Source organism: Phalangium opilio, unplaced genomic scaffold (genome assembly GCF_054372755.1).
Source record: "Phalangium opilio isolate 3A_F unplaced genomic scaffold, DU_Popi_V2 ptg000003l_1, whole genome shotgun sequence".
NCBI classification, from domain to species: domain Eukaryota; kingdom Metazoa; phylum Arthropoda; class Arachnida; order Opiliones; family Phalangiidae; genus Phalangium; species Phalangium opilio.
Genome location: NW_028324145.1, coordinates 2944930 through 2959125, shown reverse-complemented (window position 1 = coordinate 2959125; position 14196 = coordinate 2944930). Strand labels below are relative to the sequence as shown.

General features: G+C 34.1%; 1 protein-coding gene and 1 long non-coding RNA gene across 7 annotated transcripts in view; one reads left to right on the top strand and one right to left on the bottom strand.

Moving 5' to 3' along the window:
• The window catches only part of grh (grainy head), a 280993-nt gene that overhangs the window by 19212 nt on the left and 247585 nt on the right, over positions 1–14196 (bottom strand). For all 6 annotated transcript variants that reach the window (XM_089835503.1, XM_089835465.1, XM_089835483.1 and 3 more), the window contains 3 exons: positions 13762–13873; positions 13401–13495; positions 12579–12635 (listed from right to left, as the gene is read on the bottom strand). In XM_089835503.1, the coding sequence (XP_089691629.1) occupies positions 12579–12635; positions 13401–13495; positions 13762–13873 (264 nt within the window). The remainder of the gene's footprint in view (positions 1–12578; positions 12636–13400; positions 13496–13761; positions 13874–14196) is intronic.
• Positions 1379–9743, top strand: LOC149717116 (uncharacterized). Its single transcript, XR_016365856.1, has 4 exons — positions 1379–1791; positions 5934–6053; positions 6124–6197; positions 6312–9743. It is a non-coding gene; the product is annotated as an uncharacterized LOC149717116 (long non-coding RNA).

Here is a 14196-nt window from a genome sequence, read left to right as displayed (position 1 = left end):
TGTAATATTCTATTTATACCTACGGACCTTTTAATATTACTAATGTAAACACGCAAGTCATACATAAACTCATTTGGATTGTAAATATAATAATAAAAATCTCCTCAGAAACTGTAGGAAAAATTATGTACAAAAAGAAAATCTGAAAATTTAAAACGGTTTAAATTCTATTTTTTCCAGAGTGAACAAGAGTAAGTAACAACCTATAGTGTTTAAGCGGATTGGAAGAAATCAATTATTGTTTTTTAAATAATAAAATTAAGATAGTATGAACGGTATCGTCCCATTCTTATTTAAAGTCATTTACTTGAAATTCGAAAAGAAATAAGAAACTAACTCCATTACAGGGGGGAGATATGATTTTATGCGGTGAACGTGTAGTTATTTTTGGCTAAGCCTAAAGGATTTTTATTAAAATGTCCGCCGCGGGTATAGGGTTTTTTTTTTTAATTTCAAATTTGCTTTCTAAGATGAGCGGGGCTGTCAACGACCCGCTGCGGGGACAGAGAAAAAGTCGCCCTCTAGATTCTAAAAAAGGAAGACGATGAAGAATCTGACGGAAATGTTTGAAGTTCCTCCAAAAGAAGGCAGCTAGCTAGCTAGCTAGCTAGCAACACTGCGGGCCATTAATTGAGTGATCCCGAGGAATGTTTTTCCTAGCCCGCCTTTTTGATTTTGATAATTTGTATCGAATCAAGCTGAAACTTTATTATTGATAAGGCTTTAAAATCCCTGCCAATCTAAAATTTTGATAGTTTTCAATTGATTGCTGCAATAAATGTACCTTCCCAACAACCCAAAAGGGGGGATAAACTTTTAATTTAAATGAAACAACTAGAAACCGCCACTTTTTTTCAATTTTAAAAGCTTATTCTGTACTCTAGAACCATATCTTGCTAGAACCTTAAGATGATTTTAATTCGTTAGGCTTAGCAAGTTAATTGCTTGGACTAGTTTTTTTAATTCAAGAAGTGGGGGTTACTGGTCCTCGGGACCAGTTTATTAATTGCAAATCTATTGGAGAGCAAAGGCTGGGACCAGTCCGGAGACCAGTAAATAATTTCAGACACTAGGGGTCACTGGTCCAAAGGACTAGTTTAAAAAATATCCTTATTTCCCAGCCTGCTAGACGAAAATGAATTTTGACTTTTTAAATTCGTCTACTGTGGCGTCTGCATTACTAATAATCCCCGTTAATCTCACATTTCATACTAGAAAATTGTTAATTTTAAAAACGTTATTTGGCCTCTAGAACCTTTAAATACTCTTCAAGTTTAAAATTATTTTAATTCATTAGGCTTAACGAGTTATCTAGACGAAAAAGAATTTCGAATTTCCGACTTTTTAAATTTAGGCCTATCTACTGCGTCGTCTGCATCACTAACAGTCGTCGTTTTTCTCATTATTCACTAGAGAATTGCACTACTGTTTGACTGTAGTTACGATTGTAACTGACCCACGTGACTCACGAAATTATCTAGTTCTACAGTCTACACACGAATTTATTTACCAAAGATTCAATTAAGGGCGAGGTCGTAATATCACGTGAACTATTTCTTTCTGGACCCATAATATAAGTAAATTAAATAAGAATAAACATCGCAATTACGTCTCTGGAAACCATTTTAAAACCGTTAAGCCGTTCGTTTCAATAGCAGGAAATTCAAAACCAAGGCTTTTGACCACCGTGCGACTACAATATAAATCTATTGTCCATTTAACATAGTCGGCCATTAACCCTGTGTGTACAGGAAAATATAAAAAGAAAATTGCGGACAGTCGTCGCGAGAGGTAAGCCTTTTTAATTTCCCGCCAAAAACTTGGGTAATTTTGGGCATATAAATTACGGGGAAAGTTTAAAGAGCACCATAAATCGCGCTTAAAACCAATCTGAAACGACATCCCAGGGTAATTGCTAAGTTACCAATCGAGGAAAGAAAATTCACAGTTAAGCCTAAAAAACAAAACAGATCCAGGTCGAACCTGTTAATTTTCCGTTAAGAAAAATAATAATGGTAAAAAAAGAAAAGATACCCGGATAGGTTTTGACAGATAAATGGGGAAACAAAAATAATTAATAAAAGCAGAGGTCTCCGACAATATTTTAGCCTTAGATTACATTTGATATTCGTTATTTTCTGTATTTTCGTGTAGCATAAGTTTATAAGATATGTTTCATAAGTATGACACTACCTATACTTCGTAATGCTACAGACTGAGAGATGGTTCAAGAACAATTCGATAGTTAACTACACGCGGTTTTGCAGTCCATCTTCCAATTTAGTGTGTACTAATTAGGCCTTTGACGGCGCCTCACCAGGCGTCGCTTTACGAGAATCTATGACTTTTCACCCACGTCACTTCATGACATGCTCTCAGTAACCAGTGGCAAACTTATGGAACATATCTTATGAACTTATGGTATAGTATCTTGTGTATTATTTCAGAAAATTAAAGTTGTAAAAATTATTAATATTTCATACGGTTCGACCCAAAGACTATTTAGTGTTTAGTGTCTATACATAGACAGGAAACTCTACCAGGTTTCCGTGTAGCTTTGATTTGAACATGAATTCCATTTCGAATTATAATAAAGTAAAACATTTTAATGAAAGACCAATAACTCGGAATCCTAAAGGGAGCGTCTAGTGCTTTTTTTATAAGACGCACTTGAAGTTCTTCTATAGAAATAATATTTAAACTCCGATAGGATTCCAGCATTATAATTACACGCGGCTCGAGCACTCATTCTTTCTCGCTCTTATACAATAACCTTTTTTTTTGGAGTGCATGCTCACTATTTTGATAGACAATTTTAGCCATCGTTTTTAATCGAAGTCAACTACCCTAGGCAGTCAGTATTATTAGAAGGTGATAATAGATGAAGGATGACACTCTGTATGCTCTTAATATTTTAGTCATGTAGCATGATTTTTCCCAGGCAAGGGAACCCTTTTTGTTTTCTCTCCTGCTCATCACACTTCAGATGGGCATCGCACCATGGGGTGAATTCTATTACTGTTTGATACTAAATCCTCAGCAATTGTCTTGACGTGGGAGAAAATCCACAAGCGCGCCTGGGCAAATAGTTAAGCGCTAATAGAGTAATTACGAGGGAACTATTTATCGTGTATGTGATTCGGTTTTGTAACCTTGCTCCAAATGTAAAATGATCTTGGGAAGAATCATGTTACAATTGCCCCGCTTTGTGGTACACTTTTCTCGAAGATTAGTGTTATATACTTCTGATATTACTAGATGGCGGGAGTGTCTTACGTAGAAGTCTCGTTTCAATAAGAGGTCAAAAACTAGAGCGGAAATTTCAAGACGCGTAAACCCACGATACGTGAACGTGGTGCCCAAAAAAGACCTTTTTCATATTGGGCGTTAATTTTGTAAAAATTAAATATTTCAGCGCGAAAAAATGTTAATTTTAAAATATATTTTGCAAATCACTGATTCTTAACTTTGTGAAGGGGGCGGAGTTAAACTTAATCGAGTTTATCCCTAAAGGCAACTGTAAATTGAGAACCTATTTTTAAAATCTAATTCTCATATCAATAGTCTTTGAGCGCCTTGGTTTGCCGATAAATCCGGTTATATTTTTCACTTTGAAATTTTGGAGTACAAACCCAACTTACCCAAGACACTCAGCACTTAGCTACATGTACATACGTATTTGAAAGATAACGAAAAAAGTCCGCCCAGTTTTCAAATATTTTTAAATATATTCCACTTCTTCAAGAGGCGATAACTTAAACTATATAATTAAGAAGCGAACTGGCGTAATAGATTTGACTCTTAAGGTATGCCTCCCAACAAGGATATATCTTCAAAAATGTTACTAACACATAAAACCAAGCCCAACACACCTGATAACTTTGGACCCTGTATTTACCACCGAAAATTAAAACAGTAATTAACAATAAAAGTTAAGTTGAAAGAAAAAAATTAACGAATTTTACATTAATAATGGGATACTTTAACGTCATTTCAAAATACTTTAAGGTTTTAGTTGTGTTGAACTGTTCAACTAAAGAACTAACGGTTCCTGTAAGAGCGTTTTTGCTACAGCTTAACTTTACTCGCCAGCTTTGATTCTTTAAACCGTTCCCGATTTAGTAAAGAACTGCACCGAATTGGCAAAAGTAGAGAATACAATGCAGAGTTCAGTTCGGAGCTAGTACCGTTCTGATAGTTCCGAACCGGCTCGGAATCGGAAGTTCTAACATTACTACTTCCGGTAAATTGTTGGCAGAATAAGTTCTGAACCGGCTCGGAATCGTAAGTTCTAACATTACTACTTCCGGTAAATTGTTGGCAGAATAAGTTCTGAACCGGCTCGGAATCGGAAGTTCTAACATTATTACTTCCGGCAAATACTTTACAGAGTAAGTTCCGAACTAGATAGTAACAAAGGGAAAATAAACGTCGTCTGCTTATACTCTGTCTAAAGACGGCGGCATATCACTTGCCTAGTATCGCATTTAAGTATCGCTTTAATACAATATTTAAAAAAATAAAAGTTAAAAGGTTTCAGTCACCGAATTTTCTTATTTTTTTTCTTTTAAAATTAGTTGCATCACACGCTAGGTATAACTTCAGGCTAAAATTTTTCGATTAGAATTTTTCGCGTAGGTACTTGTGCTTTGAGTAAACGAGTACCGCAAGGTACCATGGGGCTAAGACACTAACGAAGCTGATACTAATTAATGCCTGTCAAGAGTACATGTACGGAGTGACAGGGTTTTTCACGAACCCTTATCTTATCACGTGATTCAGTATGGCCAATCCCAGAGAGGCAGGCTCGAATCTTAAAGAGTTAAGATAGCTAGCTATATTTTTAAATGGTGATTCGAAGTTGGTAGGTAGTAAAAGGAAATAAAAGTGAACACGTTCAACGATCCAGAACGAATGGCGCACGAGATAGAACTAACGATATACTTTCACCCCTTTTTTTCTTTTTTAAACATTTATCAATTACTTTTAACTTTTTAAAAGTAAGAAAGCTTCTACTGGTAGTGTTATTTGTATCGTCAAGGGTGTGTGCGATTAAACGATATTGAAATTCAACATTCAAATGGGAATTTTATACATATATCTTCGTAATATGATTTCATTAAATAAAACGTTTTGGAATATTTAATTGAATTATTGTCGATTATTTTGATTCGGGAATTCGATTTGTTGATTAACATTTGCTATAGTAGCAAAGGAGACCGGAGTTACACGTTTGAACTAACCTAACTAAATTGAATGAACAAAAGACTTAAAAGGTTTCACAAGTTACTTGCCGTGGGTAAAAAAAACTGTTTAACTCGCCCATTTGCGTAACTGTTAAAATTTAACAAAAAAAATCTTTTTCATTAATTTGAATGGAAATTTTCCACTAATTAAATTTGAAAGCTTCCTTTTTACACGACGTTGGCGGCGGCGGCGTACTATCGATCTTTTTATGATAAATCGTCAAGTTAATCGATTTCTATGAACCGTTTTATGTGTTTAAAACTTTTAAACATAATCTAAAGCTATTCAACGAATTGGAAAAAGTGAAAATCGACATAATCTATCATTCTAATTTCGAGATAAAATGTTATAGAAAATATTTATATATATATTGGGAGGTTCGTTTGAAAATTGCGTGATTTCCCGAACACTAATGAAAAAAAAAATCAAAAATGATGAATTGGATTAAATCTAGGTAAATTAAAAAGTATATGGGTATATAAGAAAAAAACTTTATGGGTCATAAGAGCATATACACTTTTTTTTAATTTCATCCTTGGATTGATGAAAATTATTAGTTTATAGTTTTTCGAAACTATCATAAAAAATATAATGGAATTTTTTAATAATTCATTATTATTTACTAATTCGAAAAAAAAATCGTTTATGAATCTATATAATTTATAGTTTCTCTCTTTTGTTCCAAGAAAATAGATGATACCAAGGAAAAGAGAAGGCCAACTTGGACTAACTAATCATAAGGAGGTTTATCTTATTAACTATAATACAAGAATATTGAAAGAATTTATTCGAAGAGAGCTTATGATGTATTTATAATTATTTAATACTATAATATATAATAATTTCCCCATACTATACCACGAAAACCTCTTTTAGTTTTTTACACCAAGAAGGCCGAAGTTTAAGGCATCGGTGTTTTGGGTCATTTGCGGAATAATCTTCAAGTAGAAGTAGGTCCTCACGAAATTTCATAATTTCAATCATTATTTTAATTTTAAATAATTTATTTTTATGTATTTTTTTTTTATGGGATGGCTCTATCCATTATGATTTTCCCATGGAAGGCATCGAGCTTGTTTCCAATGTTTACGACTTGATAATAATATGACTAGCTTGCCTGATTAACTTCACGTTTTAGTATAAAACTAATTAACTAAAATGGTTTTCTTCTCTTCCTAAAGCTCCCGGTAGCGCGTACCACTTAATATTGACTTGATGAGTTGGGAAAGAACTTAAAAAGTATATTTAAAAATAACGCCCCCGCACCTCTAGTCTATCAGTGGCTTGGTTCACTCTCGAATAAGTTGTTCTTTCAATGGTGAATTTCGTTGTAAACCAAGACGCTCAAGGAGTGTTGCTAATGATTAACGTAGACGCGGCTACTTGAAGAATTACCCTTTGTTTAAAACATGGATGGATATATTTTTTATTTTAAATTATAATTTGCTTAATTTTTTAATCGTAATTAATGAATTTAAATTCGTGCCTCGTACTTAAATAAGGTCATTTTTTTTATTAGTACGTTGTGAAATATATAAAAGATCTTAACGCTATAAGCTCATATTTTAATATTTGGGTTCACTTTTTCGCTCAGAGTGTACTTCTAATTAAATACTTCTGGTAATAGAAGATCATTGTTTTATGCGGGTTAGAGTTAGTTATTTACGGTGGGTGGCAACCGTTTAAACCTACTGTGTTTCTAAGATTAAATTGGTCTCAATTTAAATATAACTAGACCTAAAGCGAAAATATAAGCAGGAAAGAATATTTATTTTCGTCGTTAGAATGCTAATTTTAATATTTTCGAAACAATTTGCGTATCATGAATAATTCTAATTTTGGATAATAACATCAGATAAGAGTATTATTATTTTCAAATAAAGTTAGATATCAGATTAAATAATTAATTTGGCTTATATAGTTGTCTTTTACTTCGCAGAACAAAAGTTCATTTCTCTCTAATCAAGCAGCCCATTAAAACCCTTAAAAATCCCTTCGATTCCAAGATTTAAAAACCCTTGAAATCTAATCTATGATAAGATTTGAAAATATCAAATCTCTCCGAAAAACAACCCTTAAACATCCCTCAAATCTCTCCGAAAAACAACCCTTAAACATCCCTCAAATCTCTCCGAAAAACAACCCTTAAACATCCCTCAAATCTCTCCGAAAAACAACCCTTAAACATCCCTCAAATCTCTTCGAAAAACAACCCTTAAACATCCCTCAAATCTCTTCGAAAAACAACCCTTAAACATCCCTCAAATCTCTTCGAAAAACAACCCTTAAACATCCCTCAAATCTCTTCGAAAAACAACCCTTAAACATCCCTCAAATCTCTTCGAAAAACAACCCTTAAACATCCCTCAAATCTCTTCGAAAAACAACCCTTAAACATCCCTCAAATCTCTTCGAAAAACAACCCTTAAACATCCCTCAAATCTCTTCGAAAAACAACCCTTAAACATCCCTCAAATCTCTTCGAAAAACAACCCTTAAACATCCCTCAAATCTCTTCGAAAAACAACCCTTAAACATCCCTCAAATCTCTTCGAAAAACAACCCTTAAACATCCCTCAAATCTCTTCGAAAAACAACCCTTAAACATCCCTCAAATCTCTTCGAAAAACAACCCTTAAACATCCCTCAAATCTCTTCGAAAAACAACCCTTAAACATCCCTCAAATCTCTTCGAAAAACAACCCTTAAACATCCCTCAAATCTCTTCGAAAAACAACCCTTAAACATCCCTCAAATCTCTTCGAAAAAACAACCCTTAAACATCCCTCAAATCTCTTCGAAAAAAACAACCCTTAAAACCCCTTAAATCCCTCGAAAACTTCCTGGAACCCATAAATCTCGAAAATAAACAATATTTTTCACGAATAAGACACAAATAAGTTAATAAGAAAACTAACGCAAACATACCCCTATATTAGAATTCCAACTACACTAAAATCTACAAAAAAAAATATCACGACATCTCATAGTTGGCCAACTACATTACGTTGGTACTACGATGACTTTGATGAATCGCTATATCGTGTGTAACACCATAGGGAAATAATATATTTAGAAAACCTTTTCTTTAATAACAATGTTCAGCTGGGGAGAATTTTGTACACCTTATAAAAATGGGCAAAACTAATTTTTTACCGCCATAGAAACCACAACAAGAGTTCTAGCCAGTAGTTGAGTAATGGGTTACTCTAAGTTCCAGAGTTCCTTGCAATTAAAATATATCTTTAAACATGAATTCATTCAATTAACCCACGAAAGAATTAATCGAAATTAATGCAACACAAGAATGCGTTTAATAGACCCTATTCAAAATTAGGGTGTAAAACAGACAGGGGTTTGAGCACCTTGTTTGACCAAGAACATTGGACTGGAGACTTTGAACCCTATCTAAGTCTTTGAATTCACATACCAGTCAATGTTCCGTCTTAACCCTAAAATAAAGCAGACGACACGCCCCCCCCCCTTTATCAAAAGGCTCTATAAAATAGTGAATCTTTCATTTAATTGGCTACTAGCCTAAGATCTTAAAATTCAAAAACAGTTTGCCATGAATTCAACTTGCAAAATTCATTATAAAAATAAATAAATTCATGTTTAGGTTTTTTTGTAGTTTGGTAATCGTATGGGTATTCCAATGTTATTCAAATTTAGCTTAAACTAAATTTTTATACGCGTTAATAAAAGGACACATTTTCTAAAGGGACAAAGAAACGGGATAGTCGCCCCTCTAAAAAAGGAACCGAATATATATATTTTTTTTTGTAAAGCCGTTACTCATTGCGAAAAACGTAAGGCGCGACCCTGAATCTTTTATTTAGTAAAAATGTTTGGAACGCTATTTAAAAATATGGTTTTCTTTTTTTTTTACGATTTCTTTTTTTAAGTTTCAAATCTTTAAAAATACAAAACTGTACTCGGTTGATTCGTATCGTAGGAGGCAACCTTAAGTGACGATGATAATAATAATAATAATAGTTCTAAAAAATCACCCGTCGCTTTTTTTACACGTTTTCAAAAGGTAAGAGAACGGGTTTTAATAGTAAAAATTATGGATTTGTAAAAAAGGTTAGGATAAGGGTACGGAGGAAAATGTACGCGCGCGTTTGTGGGGGTTTTTATATTTTGTGTTTGTATAATATTTCGAACATTCAAATTTGTTTTTTTTTAATCCTTGTATTTGGAGGTATATTGAACCCTGTACTGTTATTGTACAGGGTGGAACAGACTGGATGAACACTTATTTTGATATCAGATCAGTCATTCTTAATTCTAGCTTGTAAAGACAAGTGTCATACTCGGGGTCAAAGGTTTGACATTTTTCATACCAATTGGCTACGATCTTAGTACAGCAACAAATTACTCAAATTAAGTGTTTGTCTGATCTGTTCCACCCTGTATATCTATTTTTCAAATTAGGAAGCAATTTCCTAATATTATATTATATTAAATAAATTTTGAATAAATTAAAAATAACTTTTGTCGTATGGTCATTATTTTAAAATTGGATTTAAAAATAATTATAGACTGCTGAATGAATCTAACTTAAATGTTCCAGATAGATTTAAAGCAATTGCCAAAAATAAAATGTTGAAATAATATATACACAAGTTAGTTTACACCCAAACAAACGCTTTTCAATTTACAATAAATTCCCAAAATATGGCAGCGAACAAGTTTAAAATATTACAATATATCTATTCTAGTGTCAATGTTTCTAGGCCAATCAAAACAATTATTCCCATTTTTAAAGGTAACATATTGTCCCTTAAAAAGACCAAGGCTTAGGTGAGTCCTCAATTCCGAATGTATAAAAAATCAAATCGTATTGTTACTAATAAACCCAGTTCGCTCCCTAAAATCCATTAATCGACTAGCACGCGTCTCTTTCAAAAACGGAGTTAGTCCGAACAATATTTGCCAAATTCATTTTGCGAAGTAATTTTTCAACTTCAAAATTCCCGAAAACAATACAAGATATATAAATTTAGATTATAATCTAGAGATGTAAAATAATAACAATAAAGAAATAAGGAGTGGTATCGCCATGTATGAATTACTACAATTCTACCATCTCGCTTCAATATTAAAAAAATTCCGAAAAGTAACTTTAAGTAATCAAATAAAAACCATGTTTTTTCTATGGGCAGCTAACCCTAAAATCTGTGGAAGGGTGTGGGTTATTATGATCTTCTCTAGAAGGGCCTACCGGTATTCTAGAATAGGGTTACTAAAGCTGAAATGTGAATTCGTGCTAGGGTAGTGCAGGGACGTCCTTTTAGTGGAAAATACGGATAAAAATGCACTTGGGTAATAACTTTCACGCCATGGAAACTCTAAAATATTGTTAGCAGAACTGAATACATTCACGATTCTCGTTCTATAGGTATAAAACACGGAGATATTTTGGACTTGGGTCATCAGAAAGCGGCGGTATATCTCATCTTTATCTTGGTGGTATTAATGTATTTTGACGTACGTTACCTGACTGATGGAACTAATTCTTAATGGTAAAATGAGGGGGTTGCAAGGTGCGTCAACTCGAAATCTTAACCTTTTCTCCTTAAAAATAAACCCATCCTCGCCGCGCCGAATGTCAGGACAACTAGGTAGCATCCTTCTCGTTTGACCCCATTTAACTCGAGGTTTTTAATTATTTTGGAAGATCTAAACACAACCTATAACCTACACTGGCTTGTCTGCGGCTTACACTTCCGCTATTTCTAAAATCTAGGTACTTTTATCGCGTCATCATCTTCTAAGTACTACTTTCGGACTACTTTTCCTCTACTCGATTTAGTACATACTACCCATAAGCGGATGATTATTGAAGCTAACAAGACTGACTACAAGTTTCCGAAACCACTATTAAATTTCCTTAAGTGTCAAGAAAGTCAAAACAATATCGGACACGGTAAATTAACTTATAATTACTCGAAAACAACTGTTTGGTTAGAGAAAAATGTACGGGTTATATGAGTTTTTTTAGGACCCATTGCGTCTTGTGACGCCTAGACCTCAAGGTTTTAAGTAAAGAAAGGTTAAACTAGTATATCGGTCGTGCAATTTCAGTAAGGAACCAGGCATGATCAACTTCAAATTAGCACAAGTTTGATTTCAAAAACATTAGGGAACTGAAACAAATTCGTGATAAGACCCAATACTGTAATATTTTAATTTTTGGGTATGCTTTCAAACAAAACCCAACGTAACCCAATCTAACCTAACCCAACGTAACCCAATCTAATCTAGCCCAACGTAACCCAATCTAATCTAGCCCAACGTAACCCAATCTAATCTAGCCCAACGTAACCCAATCTAATCTAGCCCAACGTAACCCAATCTAATCTAGCCCAACGTAACCCAATCTAATCTAGCCCAACTAACCCAATCTAATCTAACCCAACCTAATCTAACCTAACCCAAAGTAACCCAATCTAATCTAACCCAACCTAATCTAACCTAACCCAAAGTAACCCAATCTAATCTAACCTAACCCAAAATAACCCCATCTAATCTAACCCAACCTAATCTAACCTAACCTAACCTAACTTATCTTATCTTTTGGCGGTGTATTTCGATAAACTTCAATATCTAGTGAAATAATTATTACCTCGTTTATTGTTAAATCTACAGATAATAAGTATAATTGGCTTCGATACCTCAAGTAAAATGGTACTATACTATTTATTTTGGTAACTTGATACTATTAATCAGAGGTCGAGAAATGCTATGTTACTCCATCTTGTCTCTTAAGTACATCAAAATTAATCCTAACGTATACCTCATTAATTAACGTATATAAAACCTTAACCCAAGTAGCCGCGCGTGAATCTCAGCCTGATCACACCTAACCTACTGTAAACTAAGCAACCCTATTACCTAATCGAAAGCCAACGTACTCGGCTCCCGGCCGGCCACTCCGAGAAGATAGATAAGAAAGTTAGAAAAACCCTCTCAGAGATTATAATCATCTCCTCAAAAAAAATATGTATTAATATTTTCGGTAATTACTTTGAATGAAGTTTTTGTAATTACGAGCGAGGGGCGCACTAGCAGAATTTCCATTACGTTTTTAAACATCAAAGATAGGCAAGTGCCAGCGCAGACTCACTCACCACCAAAGCATCATTCCCAAAAGTGTTTTCACTCAAAGATTCAACCTCGGAGGTCGTTTGAAGCAAAAAAACTCGCGAAAGGGCCGGCGCGTTAGGAATACTAATTTCAACTCAAAAATACATCTCCGGGATAAAAAATATTAAATTGATAATGGGCCAGAGAAGAGTTGTAGGAAGTGCATTGACTGGACTTACCTTCACGCCTTTCTGATTACTGAAGTCCGTGCTCAAACATTGAACGGCGATGTTGATCTGACAAAATGAAGGAAAGAAAAAAAAACAATTTGTTATTATTCTTATCATGGGTGTATTTTTCGGGTTAATGAAGGAAGTTATTCCAAAATGATAGAGTAACTAATTTTTCACCTTAACTTTATAGTTCTTACATACAGGGTATTTCTGATCAGCCTATCATAAATAAAGGGGATTGTTCTTTGGGCGATTTTGAGTTGAAATTGTAACGTCTATGACATTTTGTCGCCCGGGCCACTGTTTTCGAGTTATTGATTAAGACAATGAATTCTAATTTAATTAAGTGGTCATCTATAAAACACTCCAATCACAACTCAAAAACAGTGACCCGGACGGCAAAATGTCACAGAACCTTTTCGACTCAAAATCACCGCCCTGTATATCTCAGAAAGTAGGGTCTTTATGCACAGTCACAATTAGTTAATTTCCGAATCTGAACAAACTGCATTCTTCAGCACGACAGAATAGGTTTTGTTGAGTTCCTCAAGGTTGGGTTCGAGAACCCCTAAACCCGTTAAGAACGTGCTATTTTAGGCCCGTAACATTTTAGCTTTACGTACAACTTCATTTAAACATACTTTTATTGAAATTAATTATTGAAAAAAGGGTAGTTTGTGATAAACAATTTTATCCAGATTACAGACCAGCTCAAGGACTATTTAGTATTCAGTGTCTACATAGACTGGGAAGTCTTTTCATTACCCAGTCTCTTAAAACAAGGCCTGTTAGCTTCGCTACTAATTTTTACGAGACAGATATAATTACCTTGGCTTGGCTCTCTAATGGATTCCAATAAAATGCGATGGCGTTATGTGTGACCTCTTCGATTTGACCAATGATTCCGGAACTATTTTTCGTGTCTGAAAGATCGTCAAACATTAGTTAAAACAAATTGCTATTATAAAAGAATTAATCACTGAAGTAAGATATATAGACACTTGCCTCGCGTCCTTTATAATTGTTATGAGGTTAGTTTTGAATAAAATGAGAGAAATGTTATAGTTATGTTAGAGTAAACCTTAAAAATTCAAGGACTTACTACTAAAGACCTTGCCAGTAAGAATTGAACAGCGTAAAGAATTAATTTAGGGAACAGAACTTGGATATTTTTAACGTTTTAGCTTACCGGCGTCTAGAATTCTTTGTTTAACACTGTGTTGCCTGCTGTGCCAAAACTGCCAAGCTTTGATTTCTTCTTCCGTCGTTTTCTCTTCTCTGAAGACCAACATCACAACCGACTGCAAAAGAAATGAAAATAATTCGATTATTAAACATCAGTAACGTAAAGATCAATTTATGAGATAAACAATTTTCAAAAGTTGTTGTTAAAATAAGGACTTTTGTTTGACCACCTTATTTTCTAGACGTTAGACATGGCTTCAAAAAAAAGGACTGGTAACGTTGAAGGCCTGTATCTAATGTCTTTGGAATCACACACAGCATGTTCCGTCTTAAGAATAAGCTTAGATTAACAATAGCAGAAGTAAGATGAGACTAGAAGTACTGAGCTAACCAAATTCTTCACTTGGCGAAAGTGAATATTCTTGATAACACACCAACG